The 22,762-nt window shown below is 43.4% G+C and overlaps 1 protein-coding gene across 1 annotated transcript in view; it reads left to right on the top strand.

The window, feature by feature from the left end:
- Positions 1-22,762, top strand: part of LOC111259907 (nephrin) — an 83,591-nt gene that overhangs the window by 9,353 nt on the left and 51,476 nt on the right. The window contains exon 2 of the mRNA XM_086968061.1: positions 7,461-7,592. Within this exon, the coding sequence (XP_086824187.1) occupies positions 7,461-7,592 (132 nt within the window). The remainder of the gene's footprint in view (positions 1-7,460; positions 7,593-22,762) is intronic.

Below are 22,762 nucleotides of genomic sequence, written 5' to 3'. Positions count from 1 at the left end.
AAGGCCTGTATAGCAACGAGCTCTAACCGCTGTTAAGCCAATAGCTACACATGCCGTCTTCGGTGTACGCTTGTGCCATTTTGCCCCCGCTCGCTCTCGATCCTCGATGCAATATGCTGAACCGCCAGATACCGGCCACCGAAATTCGTCAGACTGCCCTCTATAGATCCACACAGATCTGTGTTGCCTGTTCAGTTAAGATAGGCGGCCGTAAGGGCTTGGACAACTGTCGGCTGGAAGGAAAAATAAATTCGGAAGACTCGCGGTGATACTCAGCGATAATCCGGAGAGCAATAATAATCAAAGGTTAGCGCCGCTACTTCTGCTGTTTTGTCGATGATTGTTTTGGTGCTATTCGAGTTGAATGTTGTTCAGTTGTTGAACATTTGTCAGCGACAGATGCAGACGAAGATGCTGGGCGGTAGTTTGCATTATACTTCGCCATGATGGGTGTAATTTACAGTGGCAACGACATGTTCAGTCGCCGATACAATCGTGGCCATAGGAGCAGCAGTATCATTAGTAACTGTAATAGTAATAAAAACAATAGAAAGGCATTTCATAGCAAAGGGCTCAATATGCAAAGTAGAACGAGTGACATCAGTACGTGGTTTAATTTCGTTAAAACGAGATGAAGACGAAAAGGTGCGTTCGTATTGGCTAAGCACCATTAGTAGGTTCACATAGTGTGTACGAAGTTCTGAAAAAGTTAGGGAGATGACACAGCATAACGAGCGGACTTGTTTCGGCCGAAACCGCCATGATAGCAACAGCATCTGGGCTTACGTTTGATCAACAGGAGCAAGCTGCTAGTCGAACGACGTCGATTTCGGCTGTGACGACGGCGTCCCCTTAGCCCTAAGCGCCCCGAGGCAGCAAAATGTCTCTAAAAAGCGGTAGAAAAGGACAATGGGCAGCAGCGTGATACGAGAAGATGAAGCACACAGGGGAGAGCAGATAAGAAACAGAAAGAACGAGAGCTTCTTTTGTTCATTATGAAAAATGCGATGAACTAAAATGCTGCTGCTGCTGCTAATGAAAACAAAGGGAAACCGCCAGACGATTTGCCGGGATATATTCGTGGATACGAATTCACGTCAAGAGGTATATAGCTACCTAACGCTGCTGGGATAAGTTGCATCGCATCGACAGTGGCAACTGGATAGCATATAAAAATTGAATGATGAGTTTGCTGCTACTATCTCCACCGGCGCTGCTGACTCCGCTCACCTCAAGGTTCCCTTCATTTTCTGTAGTTACACTTTAATTGTCTGTTGGTCTCCTAGTATGTGCTAGCGAGACGGTATTTCGCGATATGCGGATAGGTCCTCGTGTGAACGAGTGCACGCGTGCGTCTATCTGTATCTACTGATGTTCATCCATGTGGGATTGTGAGTGTTGCTTCCTCGTAGCGTGCATCACGTTTTTGTCGCGTTTCTGGTGCTGTTGCTGATGTTTGTTGATGATGCATTTTTGATTGCCAGTGCGCCACCGGCCCGACTTGGTTCGGCTTCTAGGTCGAGTCCCCAAGGAATGGCTAAGTGTCAAAAGCGTGTACATTTACTATGTTCAGTGCGACGTATTCCTGTCGTCAATCACTGGACAACCAACCAAGAAGACAGAATGAAAAAAAGAAAATAGAGCGAGCAAAAACTCCACTGGAACCCACTGTTGAGCGGTTCGACGCTTGTTTGGACTATGGCGCTGCTAGCTTGAATACTTCTTGGAGGGCTGGGGCGGGCTCTCTGTTGCTAGGGTCAAGTTGTCCTGCTTCAAGAGCCTGGACAAGGGTCGCGTAATTGGTGAGAATGAGCAAATTAAGCTTAGAAGAAGCGAATTTACTAGTACCTACCCACACACACACACAGACACACACAAGCATATACAACCAGGTAACGAAATCCAGGGATGAGTTATAACGAGGGGAGGTAAAGATCGTCTAAGCAAGAGTAAAGTGAACAGCAAACCTTCGAAGTTAGCATGCCACACTCCGTGGCTATGAATTTGCTTGTCTTTATCGTTGCCCTAAGGCTAACGTCCCTGTTGGTAATCAAGTTGAGCCCAATTATAGTGATTAGTTCTTGCTTTGCAGCCGTAGTAAGTTGACGAATTTTAAGGCGAAAATATGAACTATGGAAAAATAGCGAAACACCAATCCACTATATTTCATCGTTTCCCAATAGTTAATTCGATTAGCGCATACTAACTTATTATGAAAATATTATGTGTTTTTAAAATGCACCACATAAAAGGAAGTATCAATTGAAAAATAGGTTAAAGAAGGCAAGTTAGGAAAAACGAGAGATACGCCGATAATTGTATATGGACGACCGATGAATTTCGAAAATAAACCAAGCAGGAGTTATTAGACTCCTTACAAGATTACCAAGTGTATAGCAGAAAGCACTCGAAATGTTGTTTTCGAAAAAAGGTCGATTTGTAATAATATTTTAGGGTCTAGGGGTGTAGTAAATGCGATGAGATTTAGGTATAGCTATTTGAAATCAACCGAAAAGCAGCTGCACAGTCCAGCCAGGTATCCTTGTCTGTATACGTGTATATGTAAGATAGTTACATTATATGTACAGAATGTAATTCATAGATAATTTAGAAAAATGAGACAGTTTTATTTTTCCCGTTGTGGGGTGTTTACGCTCTTCATTTTTGAGTAGATATTACCGACGCAAGTTAACTAATAATAATAATAATAAAGCTGCAGCTCACTTTAATTTGTCAGAGCCCTTTTCCTCCAAAAATGCTTCCGGGCAGTACTCATTGACTTCTCATGGTCGTCTGAGGCGGAAAGTGCGTCCTCTAAGTCCAAGATGCAAATTTTGAAATTAGCAAATGGCTTCTAACCAGTCTTTTCAAGTATGGAATCTAAAGTACGCACGCTACCAGTATGTCGGGCTGCTTCGGCAGTTTTTACCTCTCGGCAAGAGGCGCAATGAAGTAAGTGTCGAAAGTACACTCTTTTCACCTGGAACATTTGTATTTGGAATCTGAGCCTTAGATAGGGTTCCACTGAGCATCTGGTGAAATAATAGCGAATTTGAGCAGACAAGAAAGTAATGAGAAATAAAGGGGACATCTTGGAATGATGGCCTTTATTTACCTAACAACTTAATAGATTTATTGAATGAATGAATGAATGAAATATTCGTTTCTCTTCTTGAAGAATGTCGAGGAAGTTTTAGTATGGCTTTGACAAAGGTAAATCATCTTCGCCACTGAAAATTGTGCTCTCAGACCGATAGATATGATTGTATGGAAGGACCAGTGGGAACGTAACGAAAGGAATCACAGGATCAATATATGGAAACAAGGGCGACCTTCCCTTTATTTATTCCCTTTATTTATAATAAATATTAATATAATAAATAAATATTATTATTACTATTATCACCATATTGTGGATGAAAGTACAATGGTGTATACTAAGGGTTAAACAGCATCGGCGACAGCACAGGCTATGCACAGAATATACTCAGATGTGAAAATCCCAGCTCAATGACTGGAACGTCAATCGCTATCTATCAACCATCGCTTTGTGAAGACTGTGCATGTTTCCTTCTCTTATGGAAAAATAGGTTTTTAATGATACGACGTAACAATACGTTTTATTTATACATTTACGTTTCATTCCTAGGATAACTGTTTCATTTTAGTTTTACCTTTCATCTCGTATGGCCGTCTGAGCGCTACTGAAATCAAACATTCATTTAGATTGACATAAGAAGTCAACATTTGGGATTTGTTTTCGTGCTGTATGTATACAACTTTGCATGATTGCTTGGTTCTATCTTGCTAGCTGTTTGCACAGCGTCAGTCAAGTGCTGATATCATAACAAACCGATACATTTGCTTAGGTTTCTATCAAAATACTGCTTGATGTCGTAAGCATCACCCTTGATTATAATAAATCTCCTTTCTGCTCTATACTTGCGTAAAGGCCCGTAGTATTCCACTACCAGCACAGTGTCGCGTAGTTGTAAGTTGCATAACAAAGAAAAAAAACGAATGCCGCCTATCGAAAGCTACCGTCGTTTTGTAATCTGTGTGTATCTCACTTGGTCGTTTCTTAAGTTGAGCAAGTGCAAATTAAGATCCAAAATGCCTAGAAAAGCGTCGAGGCAGAGAGCCAGGATGTTTCTAATAACGTCCATACGCGCGCGTCTATGTGTGTCGTATACGTACGAAAAGTTTGTAGAGCTAATAGCAAAACGTCGTCAACAAATCTATGATGTCATTGTCATCGCTGCCGTCGTGGTCTCTGGTACGTTGTGAAAATCTCGAAGCGAGTTAAAGCTAGAAAATCTGCTATAGATGGTGACACGCAACTCTGGCTGCAGGGACGGTCATTCGCCCGCTCGCTCTATTATATATTCGCCGGAGATCGAGCGCGAACCTACAACTAGACTTGGTCCCTCCGAACTGAGTTGCGATAGAAAAAGGTTGAGACAGAGGACTCGGCACGGGCTTCTCCAGCCGGCTAAGTGAATTTAGTGGTGCTGCGATGACGACGGCTGCCACCGCTACTTCTGCCGTCGATTCGGTCTTTTCACCGTTAAGTCTCGTGAAGCCGCCTACTTCGATGTCGCTCACTCTTGCCTTCAAATATCCCAGCGTGGCCGACATTGTTCTCTTACCCTAGTCGATCTCTAACGCAAGGCGCCGCCGCGACGCCCATCGACATGAGTGAATCAACACCAGCGCAGAGTTGCTACAACTTCGATGGAAACTACTTCATTCTACTAAATTTACATTTCAAATGTCGCGCCAATTTCACGTCATGTTTTGGGGTAAGCGAGCCTTGAGTGTTGTGGGGGCAACATTTCGAGCTCCGACTTCGTCGTCGTGTCGCAGCACAAACTTCTCGTCCTCTCTTATACGGATTGCAGTTTCAGCGTCATTCTTCTTCATGCCTTCTCGAGTTGGAAGGGCATAGACTGATGGCTCCGGGCGCATAAAGACATCCTGGAAGGTTGGACGACGCATCGCATTCCTCTTGTGTCCGGAATGAATTTCCTCAGAGGCAGGGACCGTCATCTTTTTGTGTATTTAGACAACTATAGCGACGAAGACAACTACTTACAACATCCCTCGGGGTGTACGTCGAGATAAATCATTTAAATTGATCGTTACTAAATTATCGACCGTATTCATATTCAGCTTTGTGCACAGAAGGTAAATCATTTTGCAGTCTCTTTGCCGTTCTGCGTTTGATTTGAACATCCATTCTTCCTGTGAGCCGCTTTACGAGATTGAAAAATAGTTGCCTGAATCTTGATTAGAGATATTTACTTTGGACATCGTCAAACCTTCACGTCTGCAGCTGCACTTGACTCCTTTACACACTGCTTAGAATAAATCTGGACAGTAGACCCCTCGTTGAAATTCATCCGAATGAACATGTCGAAAAATAGAGAATAATAGAAATTCGATAGGCCACCTTTTTATTTTTGTGTCTCTAAACATGGAAGAAACGAAATGTCACCTTGCCTACCTTTTTATAGAGTTATTCTTAATCGACGTGTACGTATATAGGTTTAATATGGAAAAATGCGCTGTTTAAATCTCGCTATCCAAATAGCATTCCATGGAAACGTCTCGACAGGTACGTAAAAGGTTGCCGTAGTCATCTTAAGGCGTATAAAACATCCCGACAAATAGGGTCATCTCGGACACCAGTAAGCACCAAGGGTGTGCATTACAGTCTTAAACATCGGCTTCGCATTATACCATCACTAGCGACTAACCTGTGTACATATGAGCATGTATAGTATATGTTTAGAATAAAGGCTAGAATAGAGTCTTGAAATGCTCTTAGCATGGGAAACTAAGTTCTATCTTGCTGTTGGCGACGATTTACGTGCTGTATTGTAAAACGAACGATCGGGATGATCCCTAGCAGCGGTTCACGTCTTTCTGACCACAGATGTAACTCAAGTTTATGAAACGCGTGTTTTTAATGTTTCCCATAAGGAACAAGACACGTAAAAATGTCCAGCAAGAAAAAATGCGCCTCTTATGTAAAGGTCGGAACATGCCCGTTGTGTAGATTGATATCTCGCTTGAAACACGATGACCCCCTGTACTCAGATCGATGATGAATTAAACAATTTAAAAAAGTGCGCAGGTTCGGCTATTTAATGCGGGCATCCATAACAGAATTGTTGTGATAATCCATAGATAGGTACGTACAATACGACAGCATGCTGGTCATATACGTATTACTCGTTGAGCTGCTGCATTATATAAAATAGGATTTCTAATATAACTTGGAGTTATAAAACTATGCACCTCTTGGTAGTATTGAAAATTCGAGGAAACGGAACATCTTAAATTGGATTTCTTTGAAGCGTACAACGGTCGTACGACTATCTTTGTTTTATCACTCTGGTGATCGTTTAAATTTTCGCTGAATACTTATCGAACTCGTGTGTCTTGGTTCGTCTTCCCCAGCTACTATCGACAATAATCATACGACCATGAAAACGGGGCCAAAGGGAAGGATAAGAAAGAGGTCCTCTTGTTCGCCTTTGTTTTTTTAGTTCACCGTAAACTAAATTAGATCGCGAGTGTAGAGAAGCAGATCCCTTTTAAAAAATGAACAATAATTCTAGTCTGCAATCGGATGTCTCTGGCGTGAATTATTATTACTCTGATTGTTTTTATTTTCGAAAAACTATAAATTGTATATCCTACGCACAGCCAATTGGCTCTAGCTTATTTCATGGGTTTTTCTTTTACTTTTTTTCGGCGATAAACATTAAATGATGAATTCCTAATGACTATTGTGGCTTTAAACCTACAATAAGAAAACGTAATTTAGCTTAATGTGAGACCAGATAACTTGCTAGACATATGGATGCTACTACTCACGAGAAGTTTCTGAGAGGTTCAGGAAAATGGAAACAAGTTACATCCAGTTGTCCAATTTACACCTCGATTCGCTATGCATGTGCGAAATAGGCCGAAGAATAAGGTGTCAAAGTGTGCATAGATCTTAGGTGTTCATCTATCGAGTTCGTAATTAACTCTGCCGGAACTATTTCAAAATGCGCTAATCATCAGCGATTAAAGTTTACTCGAACAGGCTCTTGATTTTTGTCCTACACCACTGCGTATACTTTGAGGTAATCGCAAAATATTCTATAATAGACAGTCTGTTTAGATGATCACAGGTATCTAGTAGAGTACCAAGCTGTTTGAACCTATAAGAACATTTTTATATCTTAGAGAATTAGCTTGTGAAAAACCCTACTCTTCGCACTATCTTTTTAAAAAACGTCCAACGTATTTATCATTAGAGAAAAAGGCTTACCTAGTAGGTAAGCGATTTTTTATTCACTACTAAATAGCAGATTCCTTTACTATAAAAAATTACTATTTTTAATGAGCATACATATAGTTCTGCAGTACTAACAGGACAATTTATCATTCGCATTGGATTTCAGCGGTTGCCGTGCAGAGCTTCAGATTACTGCCGTCCGATTCGGAAGTTGTGGAGGGAGGAAGTGTGATACTTCGTTGCGAGGTTGACAATCAGGAAGGAGATGTTCAGTGGGCTAAAGATGGGTTCGTTCTTGGTAAGTATGTGAGACAAATCACTTTAGGGCAATAATGGTGGGCTTTATTACGGGAATGCTACAGATAGGTGACCACGCTAGACTTTGTAAACAGGGTTATTTTTAGAGTAAATTTCAGGATGACACGCAATGGCATTTCTAATAGCCTTAGTCTACAATTTGTGTAGTCCCAGGATGTTGACGCAACCTTAAATGTAGTATTTTCAAACCTAAAAAGGCTATTTACTTTTCAACTTCCACTGACCTTTCAAAGTTTATCGTTTTGTAAAAGTCCCAGGCGCACTAAGAAACCTAAAAGTGGTCTATACCGCTATGTCGTACGTTTGCTGCAATAAATATGACGTACTGTTCTAGATGCATTTGGAAGCGACTGGGGCCTATTGATCCTATTTTTCAGGATCATTGCCAATAGGCACGAATGTCTGTCATAACATTATGCTACTTCCAGTGACAATAAGGGCCTGTAAAGTATTATAGTAGTCCTTGAAACAAAAGAAAATGAGGCTGTACCCCTGGCCTGAGAACCTGCTTCATCACTATTCGCATATCGGAAACAGCTTTGCGAGCCATGTCTACTTTTTCCGGTCGTCACCGTGACAGCACGAGGGTTGCTGCTTCTAGGTGGGGCGAAGAGAACAGATACTGGAGATGGGAACAACCGAACTGCGCTTTCGTCATCTGTCTTTATTGAATCCATTGTCTATGTTATCTGGGCGGTTGTTATCGCTTTCTACGGGCAACCAAACCGCCTTCACCCCCGAATCTTTTACATCCCACTCTGTATCGTCTTTTCACCCTCACGTTCTGGCTGTCTCACTTCCATTTTTCCTCTTTTTTCATAGTCGCAGCGTCAGCGTCACTCAGCAATGACACTTTCTAAAACAGCGTTTGAACACCCTGCCTCTTCCGTTGCGGTCCACATAGATGGGAGCTGCCCCTAAGTCTGCCCTCATGTACATTTTGGAACCATCTAGAACCTCCCGATCCCGAAAGCTTAAAGGCTCTTAGTTCGTCGTTCTTGTCGGCGTCGTCCGCACGAATCCATCTCCGGAAACACTGAATTTGTCCTATACTTGGGCAGATTCCATTTCACAATGGCCAACCGTCGGCCATTCAGGGATAGCGCGCTCCGAATATAGCTTACAGTGGAATGGAGCTGGTGCTGAGACCTGATGGGGCTGGTCGGAGAACAGAAGACGCAGGAGCTAGAAGTCCAGAGTAGCTATGGACAATGTGGTCCTGCGTGTAATACTCTCGATTAACATTTGTTAGATCAAGCCGAAGCGAAGCAGCGAGCTTCTATTCGTCTCAATTGGATTCGATTTTGGCTAACTGCCTGTCTGTCGCAACCGCCATCAATACCTTTGTCGTAGTCGTGGATTAGTCCAGAAATGGTCCAGCGACCGAATGACAAACAGTTCGGGGGTAGATTTTAATTAGCGCTATTCTTTTATTTCATTTGACTCCGATAGGCAGACAATCACCCTTTGGTTCGCTGTCGTTCTCACATACCCTTCCCGTTGATTTCTACGTTTTAAGCTTATCCCATATTAAGCACGAGCACACGACTCCCTTCGAGTGCTATCGATCTAATCATTCGATCGCCCATACGTCGTGCAGTATTGTACATAAGACCATGTGGGACTAATCGACTAACCTCCGACTGCAGTTTCACTTCTGTTCGTAGTAATATTATCTAATCGTCTCAAGTCGTGGGAAGGGGAATTCATGCTTTTGGCATATGGCTATGGAGTGGGTATCTCTTGGTATCACAAGCCCCATCCCTTGCCCGCCGTCTTGGAGTGGAAAAAGGGGAATAAAATTAATCATTTATGGATTAATTTCGGAGGTTTTAGAAGAGTAGGACAGCATTCAGGTCATGTTCCCAAAGCTGCTGGAAGTCTAAATAGACTTAAGATAGAGCGCCTTAGAGATGAGTGAAATTTGCTGTATGTTATGATGAAGAGAAAAACGTTGCCCAGACTTATAAAAAACGGACGCGATTTATGGTCAGAAGAACGATAATTTGTGTCGTTTTGGTTCTGGAAATTTCGATGTGAAAGAGGATCCCCGTAGTGGTCGGTTAACTGCGAAGAAAGCTGATGACATTTTTGCCAATGTTTAACAAAGCGTACGTGAATAATCATGATATCGCTAAAGAACTAAATGTTTTTACCATTAGACAATTTTAAATCGTTTGAAGAAAACTGGCTACAAAAAAAAACAAAAAAACAAAAAAAAAAAGCTCGATATTCAAGTGTCATATAGAGCAACGTAAAATAATTTATTAGCTAAATCAAGCCATTTTTAGAGTGGTTAATTGCGGGCGACGAAAAGTTGACTAACCATGTTCAAATGATGAAACCAAACAAAGGGACAAAAAAAGGATATGCTCCACAATCTGTAGAAAAGCCCAGACTGACACCACAAATGGTCCGTGAGTCGCTACCGTCTGATAAAACAATAAAAATTCTATAAACAACTAACAATATTACAAAAGCCCATTAAAATAGTCGACCGAAAGAGAGGAAACGCCATCTTGCACTACTACGGTAGCGAAGTATTTACATCTATCCGGCAAAAATTGAGACAAGTTGGGTTAATCTTGCACCATCAGACTATCATGTGTTTCGGCCTCTCCAGAATTTTTTTAATCATGTTAATTTAATATTAATGGAGAGATACAAAAATCACTTGTCACAATTTTTCGCCGAAAGCACAAGGGTGCTACAGCCTACGAACGAGGTACATTTGGATTAACTGCTATAGTAGATTCTGGTGGAAAGAGCTATTACAATCCAAATAACTTAAGTACAACAATTAATTTACCTAGTTTTTTTAGGACTTTTAAAGTAACACCCACTGTCAAAGGAACAGGGACCAGCCTTTTGCTTTTGATGAAAAGCCGGAATATGAATATTATTTTGAGCTAGACGTAACACAGTACCGTTAACGACATACATAAAGAAAGAAAGGAATCCACAGTAGGAAGAAGATCGTTTTTCAAAAGCCCAGATAGTTATTACCAAGATAACTCTGAGGTTTGCAACGAAACAGAAACTAACGGTGCTTATACATATAGAACAGGCTTCATAGAAAGGGCTTTTAATATGTTTCAAAAGTAAATGGATAGAGTTGCCAAGTCTCTTTGGGCTATGGTGTTAGTAAAAAAAAAAAAACAGTAGAAGGCTATTAGTCAAAATGGCATATATTTCGTTTGGCAATGTTATTTTAAAATATGAAAATCTTTGCCTTAGTTTTGGTTTAAAATACTTTCCTGATATTATATATATGTATATATCCTGAGTCTGTGAAAGACTGATTAGGCTCAGGCATGCCAGCAAATTTTAGGAAAACTCGTCTGTTAAAGCTAAACTCGTCTGTGTAAAAAGCTAAAGATGACATCTATCAGTGTTCATGAATTTATGTTTCTCTGTATATATGTTGTAGATATGCATGCGTAGGCCATTTACCCTATAGACTCACGAACACACACAGACGTACACATTAGGTAGTCACATAGGTTATCTATTCACTTTGAGAAAATTATCATTTCTTTGTTTTATCAGGATTCAGCTGGAAGTAGCATTTGGTTTATGATAACTAGCTTACATTGGACATTATAATTATTTGTACTTAGCAGGGAATTACTCGCATACTAGCTGAAATTAAAGTGGTACCTCGAATCGTAAAGTGGATTCTAGTGGTATCGCTCGATAGCTCCTTTCAACCTCGTGGCTAGAGACGGACTGATCTTTTGTGCTGTAAATGACCACAGGCGACGACGGGCCAAATTCGACTTCATTCTGAATAGGCGCAAGCGTACCGTAAGACTCTTAGCCAGCCGGTTCCCATAAACACACAGGGCTATACCCCTGTCGCACGTATTCATCATCAGATGACCGCCTCGCTATCACTTGGTCCGCGCCAGAGGTGTATGAAAGAAACACAGATGTGCCGTATTCATCGTCACCCTCATCATGAAGCCCTGGTAGCTACAGTGGCTGTACACCATAGCTTTGCAATAATCGCCGGCTAACAAGCCCCTCCACTTCATGATCTCCTAATCTCTATTATATGAATGCCTACGTAAGCATTCCCATGATCATGCGTTGTGTCTAGTTCAGGTTAGCGCGTTACCATTCAACACTGTCTTCTTCTGAGTCTTTCTCTTTTTGAAAATGCTTCGCTAGCTAACGCGCGTCAGTGAAACCGAGACGATCTGACCCCGTCAAGCAGAAGGCACATATGCCGATAGGGCGCGGTTTTCTTTCGACCTGCGGGTACGCGTCTAGCACTAGGTGTCACTTCTACCGCTACTGGCGGCTACCCTCCCTCTACCCCTCCCGTTTCACTCTGTATCGCTCTGTGCTTTTTCTCTGTCAGTGCTCCCGCGGAGACAGAAGGAAACGACTTGCCACTCGATGGTCTCTGCCCGGCCAGCGTCTACTGTCAACGGGCTGACCGATTCTGCAGGAGCTTAACTGACCGAATGAATGTTTATCTCGTAAATAAGCCAACTTGCGCAGCATCAGATAGCTGCTGTACGTGTAGAGCGAATAGATAGCACTCGATAGCGCACTGAACTGAACTGTCGCTGCCATCGAAGCCTTGGAGTGTCATTGCCGCCGTCGCTTCTACCATCTAGTGGCCGACGTAGCGGCGCGTTGCTCGTGAGAATGAAGCCTGTTGTCCTCACGTTTGTATACAACGAACGCGAAGGATAAATTAAAGCAAGATTGTTGACATAGCTGGTTGCCGTAAACCATTGGATAGATTCTTTGAGGCGCCAGACGTACGGTTAAGAAGGTGCCGTACAGGATAAAAGGATGGGGCTCGAGCCGAAACGAAAACTTTTGCTCTGGCGTCTGGTCTTGTAAGATATGACGTACAGAAAATGCTAATATAATCACCATACAGTTCGTTAACACTGGAGTTAGAACTAATTCTTGGTGTTGGACTAGATATGTTTGTTGCATTTAGCAAGAATAGCGCGGAAGAAGCTTACTTGACATGTTGGGTTTGCTTGCATTAGACCTCTGATTATAACCGGCAATGCTGAGTTAAGCGGGCCGATACCATACATGAACTAGACAAACGCTATCAATTTTATCATGTTTTACTTTGATTCGATAAAAAACAACACTAAATTTAGTTTAGAATGTAGTTTAGGGTAAAAAATATTTTTCTCAAATTACTCCTAGCAGTTTTTAAATGAGTAGTATAAGCGTTTGTTATACGATAGGGTATTTAAGACTGATTCACATGGTTATTTGTTCACCAGGAAGTAGATGCAACCTCTTTAAGGCATATAGATTTCAGGTAGGTCAAGAAAATCGTTTGAAAAACGTCGCGTAAAATTGGTACCGAAGTCTCGTGGGAACTTTGGTACAGCGAAGTAATCGGTGGTCGTTACTGCTGCCGCTGCTATCGCAGAAGACGCTGTTCATGCTGATTGTGATGCAGCGCAGTGACCGCTTTGCTTATCCACGAAAGCAGTGAAAGACTGAAAAGGCAACAGAATCTAGCCTGGTCGAAAATTCGTCGCCGCGGACTCTGATGAGCTCGATGAGCGGAGCGGCAAGGTGGCATCGTCTTCTGTCTCATCTCGCCGTTGCCGGGCGGCCGCCTTGGTTGGTTGGCAATGCGCGGCTGGAATGACGCTTCGAGCTTTGAGCTGCGGTGTCTCATCTCACCGTATCGAGGCGAAGTTCCTAGTAACGATACTTCTGTCTTGCGCTTGCGTGTAATCATATTCTTCGTTCAATCTTTAGATGTTTCTGCATGCTTCTTCCTAGCTTGCTGGCGGGCCAGCTGCCTGCTTTGGCTTTCTCAAGCGGAATTTTGTTCTTTTTCCTAATACACAACACCTGCTACTGTCGCCGCTGTAATCAGAGCGGCCGCCGTCGCTCAGGCTGAAGGGTAGCTAACTACTTACAGCGTGCCAAAGGTGACAGCAGGCAGTATATACTGACCCTTAACAATAAAACAGAGTAGTCCCCTGGTAATGGATGCGTTCAAAGCATATGTACCAAGCTGACATACACCGACTGAACAACATAGTAAGTTGACAATAATTGAAGCCCCACTACGGAGCCAAGCAAGAAAAACAAATTGCTAGAAGTAAACTCCATTGTAGACGCTCATTATAGTAAAATAAGTTGATGACCTAGCGCACAGGTCGGTGCATGTTAGTTCATAATACGTTCTGTAAGACGCTGCAGAAGAATTGCTTGTCGCTAACTGAGTCGGTTGAAGTTCAGAGGTCAGATAACGCGTGTTGTTACTGTTGTTGTTATTACTGAACGAGGTCCAAAAAGAGGTGACGCGAAACAAACGTCTTTGTTAGTCACCAACAGAAGAAAGGCGGATATATAATGGAACAAGAAGGCGGTCAACTAGATAGTCGCTTGTACGGAAGTATTCGCGTCAAGAATCAGCCCCGCACTGCTCTGCTTTTTGTTCTTACGATCACTAATTTTAAGGTGGAGGCTACAACAGCCCAAATTTTATGTTTTATTACGGGCGGATGCACTCAGTGTTTACATCGAATTCAAATTGTTGAACAAACATTTGTGTTGAACTTAAGATCACATGCGCTATTCATGTGATGTATAGATATTTTCTAACGATTACCGTTCTATCTGTATGTATAACTTCCTTAGACATCCCGCACTGGAATAGATAGAATATTAAAAGCATAGGAATCGATGATGTCAAATGTGATCTTCACCATTGCTGTTTTCAATAGTACTCAGGGCATGGTTGTGTGTGAGTGAATATGACGGAATGGAAGGTGAACGCGAAGGGCAGACGGTCCCGGTCTTCGCTGAAGTCTCCATCGTCCTTTTCTTTCCTCTTCCTATTACTACCCCTCTCGTTTCCTCCTCTGCTATCTCCTTTCCTTTCAATGTTACTCGCAATAGAGGTGATGGACGAAGTCAAACCAAAGCAGTGGCACCAGAGCGACATAAAAATACAGTCAAACGATCATACGGGTACAATTTCAGCTTCGAGGATGCTGAGATGGGCACGTCAGCGGCCCCCGACTCGGCTGAAATAGGGACAAAGCCTAGCCTAGAGTGAGTCCAGAAGGCGAGTGCACTGGGGCAGTAAAGGAGATCCTCCTTCATACATCGTTTTTTACCTTGCACTCCGATGTAGTTTACTCCATTCCCTCTTGCTACGCGGCGATGAAGGGGTTCGCTCCTCGAGACTTTATAATCTCTAGCGGTTACAGCAGACAAAATCACACTAGTTGGCCGCGGCAATTGCGCAGGTACTTCTAGAGTGATTTCTAGTTTGAGGAAGTTTCCTCACTCCCTCTTACTGAAGCATGTATAGTAATACGGAGTTATCCGCTGTTAAACCGATACACTTACAGGCATACATACACCGATTCGCATATATCAGCCTCCGCCTCACACACAGACATATATGAATGTATACTTCGGCAAACGCCAAAACACGTTCATAAGCGCGCACAACTCTTTCCTATGTGAACTACACAGCCAGCTGTCACAGGAAAGATTTGCCGCTCGGCCCTACAAGCGTTTATACGCACGTAGAGGGAGCATCTAGATTTGGAGCCTGAATTGCTCGTGGGGCAGCAAATGCTGACATTAAGGGGATGACTTTTTTATCGAGGTGGCCGATTGACCCTAGACTTTTCAACCACTTGCCTGTGCATTCGTCCGGACGCTACATAGAAGAACAGGCTACTACTATTTGTGTTCTCGGTGTTAGTGACGACGACAATGCTTGTGGCTGCTAGTGGAAGCTGTCGGTCATGTAGAAACTCCGGCAATTCAACGCCAGTCATAGTGTTTCCAGTGGCGGATTGCGCTCGAAGACATTCCCACCGACCGCACTACAGCACTCTTGCGGCTGCGCGTGCGCCCCTGTCGCTCTTTCCAGGCAGGTTTTTCAACCTTTCTGCGATAGTTGGCGGTCTGTAAGAAGACGAAGAATGCGACGCCGAAGATGCCTGTTTCCTTCTACTTGATTCTCTTTTTTCGACCCCCACTTCCTCCCTCCGTACCTCTTCCGACGGACGTAGTTCTGGTGACTGAGCTTGTGGGACCGGGAACAAGTGCAAAGAGTTGAAATTTACATTTTTATTCGAAACCAAGCAACTTTGTCAGTAGCAGCAGCAACGGCTCAATCCAATTCATCGCCATTATCATCAGTGGCTCCATCGTTACTGCCACCATAGGATGTTATAGCGGTCTATGCCATTCTCCTCAGGCTGACGGTGCTATACCACCACTACGCCCGGGAGCGGTAACGGTAGCGGCAGCAGCACAAGCTAGCTTCTTCTTCATTTTCTTTCCGCTCCCCTTTCTCGTGTTCGCGCAGAATTCACTGCCATGGTCAATGCCGCCACCACATACGTCCGCCATGTTTTTTAGTTATTGTATTTTCTTTACTCCTCTGGAATGTGGAGCAACCGGCCAGGTGTCAACCTCAGCCCCCAGCAACGCTGTGACCTCTGGCTAACCTTCTTTTCGCCTGCTGCCCCCACCACTATAGCGGCGCTGCTGTTCATGGTCCTGATGGGACTGCTGCTGCTGCTGCTGCCGGTGGTGTGGTTTTTTGTCCGTACGCTATGTCGGATCTCTCTGTGGACACAATGAAGGACGGCATGGCCGTTACTGCTGTTGCTGGACGCATCTCCTTTTTCTATCATAGTGCTAGCTACTGCTAGGGACTCTGTACGGAAAATGTTGGAAAAAGCTCGGAATTGAAAAGCAAGAAATGGCTTAGTGGAAGGTAGGGGAGCGTTGTATTTGAAGATGACGTGATCGAATAGTTCAACTACGTCGTCCTGCAACCGTGACATAGAGATCAGCCATACGACATCATCGAGTCGTTTTACATAGTGTATAGCAGGCAAGCAGGTGACGACGATATGCTTCTCACCACAATACTACCATGGTCCTGTGAATCATCGATGAGAAAACGCCAGTGCTTACTTTGATACATTTAATCTGCCGCTAATCATGCAGCTGTCGTCGAAAAACCCCGCTGTCTGTCGCTGCCACGATCAACACTATTCGGAGCAAAGGACCCTGTCTATTGCCGCAGACTAACACTGCCTGTTTGTTTGTATTTCGTCTCCTCGTCGTCGTGCCCCTCCAACTGGCCGGTGAGAATTTGCAATCCGGGAGCTGTGCGTTGCCTCCGCCGCATTTGCATTAAATCACCGTGATGCTGCGTCTGCGACGGCGGCGGCAGAGTGGCTTCCGAGCGACGAGTTGCCGGTTGTTCTACTCATAACGCTGCCCCAGCCACCTGTACCAATCGAGGGCTACCGCCATCATGTTGACTACCCTGATGCAATGATGTTTACCCAACGAACTCGATTTCACCGTTGCCCTATTCGTTCGTGTCAGCCTGCTAGATGCGTATGAGCGGCGCATAGAAGCGCATATTCGACAAGAGCGTTCGAAGTGGGATAACCGTTAGATGGGGGATTTGAGGAAAACGGGCGGGGGGATAGAAAATTGGTGGCCAACTTTGCTCTTTCATCATTCGTTCTCATCGCTTATTTCGTTTACGTATATTTACACTAGAAGTGCATTGTACGAGATAAAGATGAAATTTGCAGTCGGCGAGTGGCATTTGTATAGCTTCGAGCGTATGTGTGCGAGTACATGTGCGCGGACGGCGTTGCCGTACTGCCTGCATGTTTATATCCTTCTCTCGCTTTCGAAGCAAACGTCTGTCCTGGCATGTACATGATGAACTATTATAAGGCATATATATTTTTGCTGCATGAATAACTCCTGACGCTACATTCACGCTGTAAGCGGTTAAGCGAGAAAGAGTTTGATTACAACAGAAGACCAATGACTCAGTAGAAATGCAATGAAGGGTACTCCACCGCATCCCGACTGGGGGTAGATCGTATCGCAACGATACATGTCACACTTACCTTAAATTTGCAAAGAATTTTTTATGAGAACAGTTGGCATAGTCGGACCTGAGACCTACTAATGAAACGTTTGCGTAACTTTTGTCTCTAATCGACCTATTAATTGCCCATCCGTCTATGTGGATGATCAAGTGGTTTGTACAAAAAGTACTTGTAAATGCAAAATGAGAAAAAAAAAAAACTTTTCGGACGTACGTTTTGTGTGCAATTTTTTTTGGATAGCACTGACACAAAAATATACGCAGTAAAGCTAACGGAATCATTGAGTTGACGTTCTACGCGTGCCCACGTATGTCCTTTTGGTGTTATAGCTCGTAGGAAACGGAGTCCTGCGGCATGACGGCTGCATCCAACACTGCCAGGATATGGAATCGAAATAAAAAAAAAGGATCTTAAAAGCATCTTTGTCGTCGTCTCACGCCATAATCTTTCAAATAATCGTGTACGGTACCCGTATATATTTGTTGTGTTGTCGAATTTGTTATTGAATTCGACGTTTAGCAGACGGGCTAATTAAAACGGATGTGGCAAGTGGTATTAGTATAAGGCATCGTCTCCTTTTGTACCGCGTTTCAGGTTAATGAATCCAAACCACTATAGCAGTACAGCAGCGTCCTGTATGTATACATACACATATGTAGGAAGTAGGACTCACTTCGCAACATCGGATTTAGCGCGTTGACAATTACAACAACGGTACTGCCAGCTATGGTCAGGCGGTTTTGCGGCTGGTTGACCATATCAGCGACGGTCCAATCGGCAAGTTACGTCGCCGAGGATAACCGATACGACAACACGAGTCGTTGCACAGGGTCGCGGCGTCACCAAATCACATTACCTCGCGTGCCACTTAACAGCGTCTGTGTGTATCACTAAAAGCAGGTGGACTGTAAGAAAGCAGTAGAACGGTCATTTTGAGCATCATCACCATCCGCAGCAACAACGCTAGCGACAGCGACGACACGAGTCGATCTGCCTCCGAAAACGAAACCGTTGTTGCTTTACAACGGCAATTTTCGTTAGCGTACTTACTAGCTTGTTCCCTTTGGTTGCACGGCTGGTTGCTAGTCCACGTTGCAACTTCCCTCAGTCAGCCGCATCAGCAGCAGCTGGTGAAAAAACGACGAAAATGAGAAGATCACACGGGAAAGAAAATTTCGGTGTCTCAGTAAACGGCGACAACATCGGAGACAGCGCGAGCCCAGCTAGCTAACAGCCAGCAGATCACTCGCAGCACTCGTGGTATTGCTGTCGATCAGCAGATATTTCCGTGGGTGGTGTGACGGGCTTGACGCCGACGCTGTTACGGCAGCGTCATGGCTGGCTGCCGGACAAGCGCAAGTTTTAGCTTCGGCATCGCCGGTTACAATAACAGCAGCAGAATCAGCGGTCTTTCCTCTGCAGCGCTGCCATCATTATTGTCATCATTGCGCGTAAAACGAGGATGATGGCAACAAAAATCGACGACGGCGGTGGCACCGCCGTAATAAAGTTAGGTATCAATTTATTTGCACTTATCCGTCTCGTTTGATGATAGCAATGATCGGATAGCGGTAGTATCAGGGCTGTTGGATGCGATGCGGCCTAACGGTGATTCCGGACGCAAAAGTCGAGGCGATTCATTATAATAGTGATATTGATATTAATGAAAGGCATGTAGAGTACGACTGTCATATGTTGCAGCAATACGAGTAACAGAAGTCGTAGACAGGTAATTAAATCGAAACGTGAAAATGCCTGTCGGGCGTGCGTTCTGAATTGAGAGGGACGTTACGTACACGGATGGTCGCCAAAACGAACGAGTGCTAGTTGAAAGAGGAATATGACAAAGATTACTTGGCAAATTTATGAAAGCAACAAATGCAAAAATAAGTATAATCGGATAGAACTAAAGTCGTCCTGGTGCTATTGCTGTTACTGCTTTATTGTATCTCCGCTCGCTTTTCCGGATTTATCTGTGCAGAACACAGAATGTTTATCTGTTGTTACGACCCAGCTCGATGAAATACACAGACTGAATGTATAATACATGTACTGGCCGCAGCTGAATACCGAAAACAGACCGAACGCAAGACACAACAGTAACAAACGTCTTCTTAACGTATCGGCGCCGTTAAAAGCTATGGCAGAAGCACTCGAGCCTCAATGTCCATTCTGTCTGTAGGAAGAGCAGTAGCAACGGGCCACAAACGTTAGACAGGCCATGGCACTGACCAACACTGTTAAAAGGCCGAATTAGCAGTGGTGACAGTCAGCGTGGCGTTTGGGAAATGTGTGCCCTCTCGTTGGATGTCTTGTTGCTCATTTCAATTTTTAGTTTCCTTCCGTCCTTGCTACCGTGGCTGCTGTCGTTTTTACGTTATCATGGAGTGACGACCAAACGGATCTTTCCCCTTTTGGCTGTCGCGTGATTGCCCGCTAAAAACAACGTCAGAGGAACAGATGGAGGCTCCGTCGATGTCGAGCAAGGTAGACTATATATACATATATATCTATCCGCTAAAGGCAGCAGTATCGATAAAAAAAAGCACATCACTAAAGAGACCAGATTATTTTCGTTTCGCTGTTATTATCGTATATCGTAATTGCTTGGGAGAGCGCAACAGTTTCTGCTTTCCTAGGGCGTCCGTCTGTTCAAATTTCTGATGTTTTTTGAAAGCGTCAGATCGTCATAAATCAGTGATAGGCTAATACAAAATATATTCGTTACAAAGAAAGAAAGAAACGGACAACATCATTTTGAAATATGTTTAATTTGGGACGAATAAGTAATTTTCCATTTAATCGGATAACTTATAATAGAAATTATCGTTGAATTGTGGAAACCTTGCACAAACTATTGCATAATAGAGAAGTACTTCAATGTTATCGAGGCGTCTGGTGAGCAGTACAGAACGATTTATTTGAAGGTCCTTCGAAACGAATCGGCACATTTAACTTCCCTCTAAATATGCTTGTTTCTGGGTGGACATCAGCTTTGACCTGTCAAAACAAGGCGGCCCTAGTGTGTCTTGTAGGCTTGGCTACGTAAAGAGGCCATTGGTAGTGCAGTCGACATTATTATGGGACCAACATTGCTCGCGTCGAAACAAATCATGACACCTATTTGTCAAAATAACGCACGTCATGAACAACAAGACGCAGACAGGGAGAATCACCTAATGCGAAAATGGTTGTCGACCGATGTCTGACATAAATGTACGTCTGCACGTATGCACGCGCTGTGCTAATGTTGTCACAACTAATTGGGCATAATAATCATATTAAAATACACAGCTGTACGTATAACAGGGGAAACTTGCATGCTTCAAATACGCAAAGAGGAAATTGTGCTATTCCCGTAGTTGCGACATAGTAATAACAGTCGCAGTAGTGATTAGCTACAATGACCAAAAATAATTAACAGAAAATGCGTTCTAACAACTAAGTGCTAGCAGTCTCGAACATTTCAACATACCGTGATCGTGTTCCAGCTCAAGATATATCAGAGCTTGGTTAACACCATTACGAAGTACAACACTGACACAATCATGTAAGCTGCAGACGGAAAAGTAATAAAATAGAGAGGACTTCAACATCGGTTACAAGTCCTCACTGGAAGCAGCATAAATGCAGTCGATGCTATTTTTGCGTTTTTGTACACGTGCTATCAATGCTCAGTGGCAATGGCTTGCGTTGTTTCAATGGCGTTGGTATACTGAATGAGGAAGCAGATTTGAGTCAAATTTATTTATGGATGTTCTGTATTACATCGGCTTAGGCTAAGGGTCTGTCGACAACAGGAGTGAAGTCGGCGCTAGTGAAGTTGTCCTGCTACTTATGATAATACAACAGTTGATACTGTTTCCCTCGGCCGCCATGCCATTTTTTAAAGCGCATCTCGTCTGGACTGTATTCGAAGCAAGGCGACGAACCACGAGGATGATGATGTAGAGTCCGTGAGTCGCAGACGAGTAATCGTAAATTTCTATAGACGTTGTCACATAACGACATAGCATTGGTGTTTCATAAACGTTTACCGTCGTCTTGCACTGCAGAAACAGGTTCCGTTCTGATAAACTGCGACCCTTCTAATCACGCCAAGTCATTGTCGATGTAGCAAGAGATGTTTCATATTCCTATGAAGCTCTATACGAAGAGTTAAAGCTCTAAAGGATGATATATTCTATTAACTATTGCTACTGATACGTCTGTAATAGCCATATCTGTCAAGCAGGGAGCCTGCGTCAGTGGAAACAAAGCTTTCTCATTTAAGTTGTTTTCTATCCAACTTAGTCGTGGCTGCTCGCCTGTATCATCAGTTTTATTTGGGTTCACTCGAGAAGTTACCGTAAATCTCTGTCGTCCGACATAAATGGAGAGAAAGAAAATGAACCGATATATTTGTTGTGCTAGTCTCATTAGATACTTGTTAAGTGAAGTGTTGTAATAACAACGCTGGACCCTTCCTTCTCGATTTGGTCACTCGTTATTTTCCTACTTTACGCTGTGATTGTCGAGCAATGTCGGCTAATGATTGCGTTTGCTAGGAAGGCTACACCAAATATGGCTGTGTCTGTCGGCGCATGTGTCTCTGTGACCGTGTGCATCTACGTAGACCGTAAGATTTATTTTTGCAGTTGGATGATGCGGAAGACTAGGGTTCGTTCGGTTTAGACGTAGTCCAAATTTAGTACGCTTCCCGACGGATAAGTGACGATTCATTAGAGACTGGTACGCGACTGAAATGCATATCTGTTAACAGAAATCTTGCTGTATTCATTTTCAATCAATAATTACCAAGCTTTTTTTCTTCACAATAGCGTTAAAGCCGCTGTGTAACACAGCGTAACCGTGTGTGTTATAAAGTGCAAGTCTCAGCTGGAAGGACATGTCGTTCGCAATCATCCAAATTGAGCCTGGAGATAGGAACAAACATTCGTATCAGTAGTATGCTTGATACTCTAACAGCAGTGCAACTGTAAAAATATGATTTAAGGGAGAAATAATACATAATATATAATAGCTATGCCGTGAAACGGGGAAAGGGCAGGTAAATGCGGATGTGGACGCTAACCCAGATGCTGATGTTGTGAGCGTATTTTTCCTGTCTGTCTCGCACATACACAGTCAAACAAACAAACAGACAAAAATACTACTAAAATGACACGTGCGCCCTCTATATGTCCTTCGTCAGCCTCCGGGCCCATTTTCATTTTTCGCGGCCGTTTTAGGGTGCCTCACATCGTTTATA

This window comes from Varroa jacobsoni, unplaced genomic scaffold (genome assembly GCF_002532875.2).
Source record: "Varroa jacobsoni isolate VJ856 unplaced genomic scaffold, vjacob_1.0 scaffold_381, whole genome shotgun sequence".
Classification (NCBI taxonomy): domain Eukaryota; kingdom Metazoa; phylum Arthropoda; class Arachnida; order Mesostigmata; family Varroidae; genus Varroa; species Varroa jacobsoni.
Note: the sequence above shows the minus strand (reverse complement) of the source record. Positions and strands in the feature narration are given on the sequence as shown.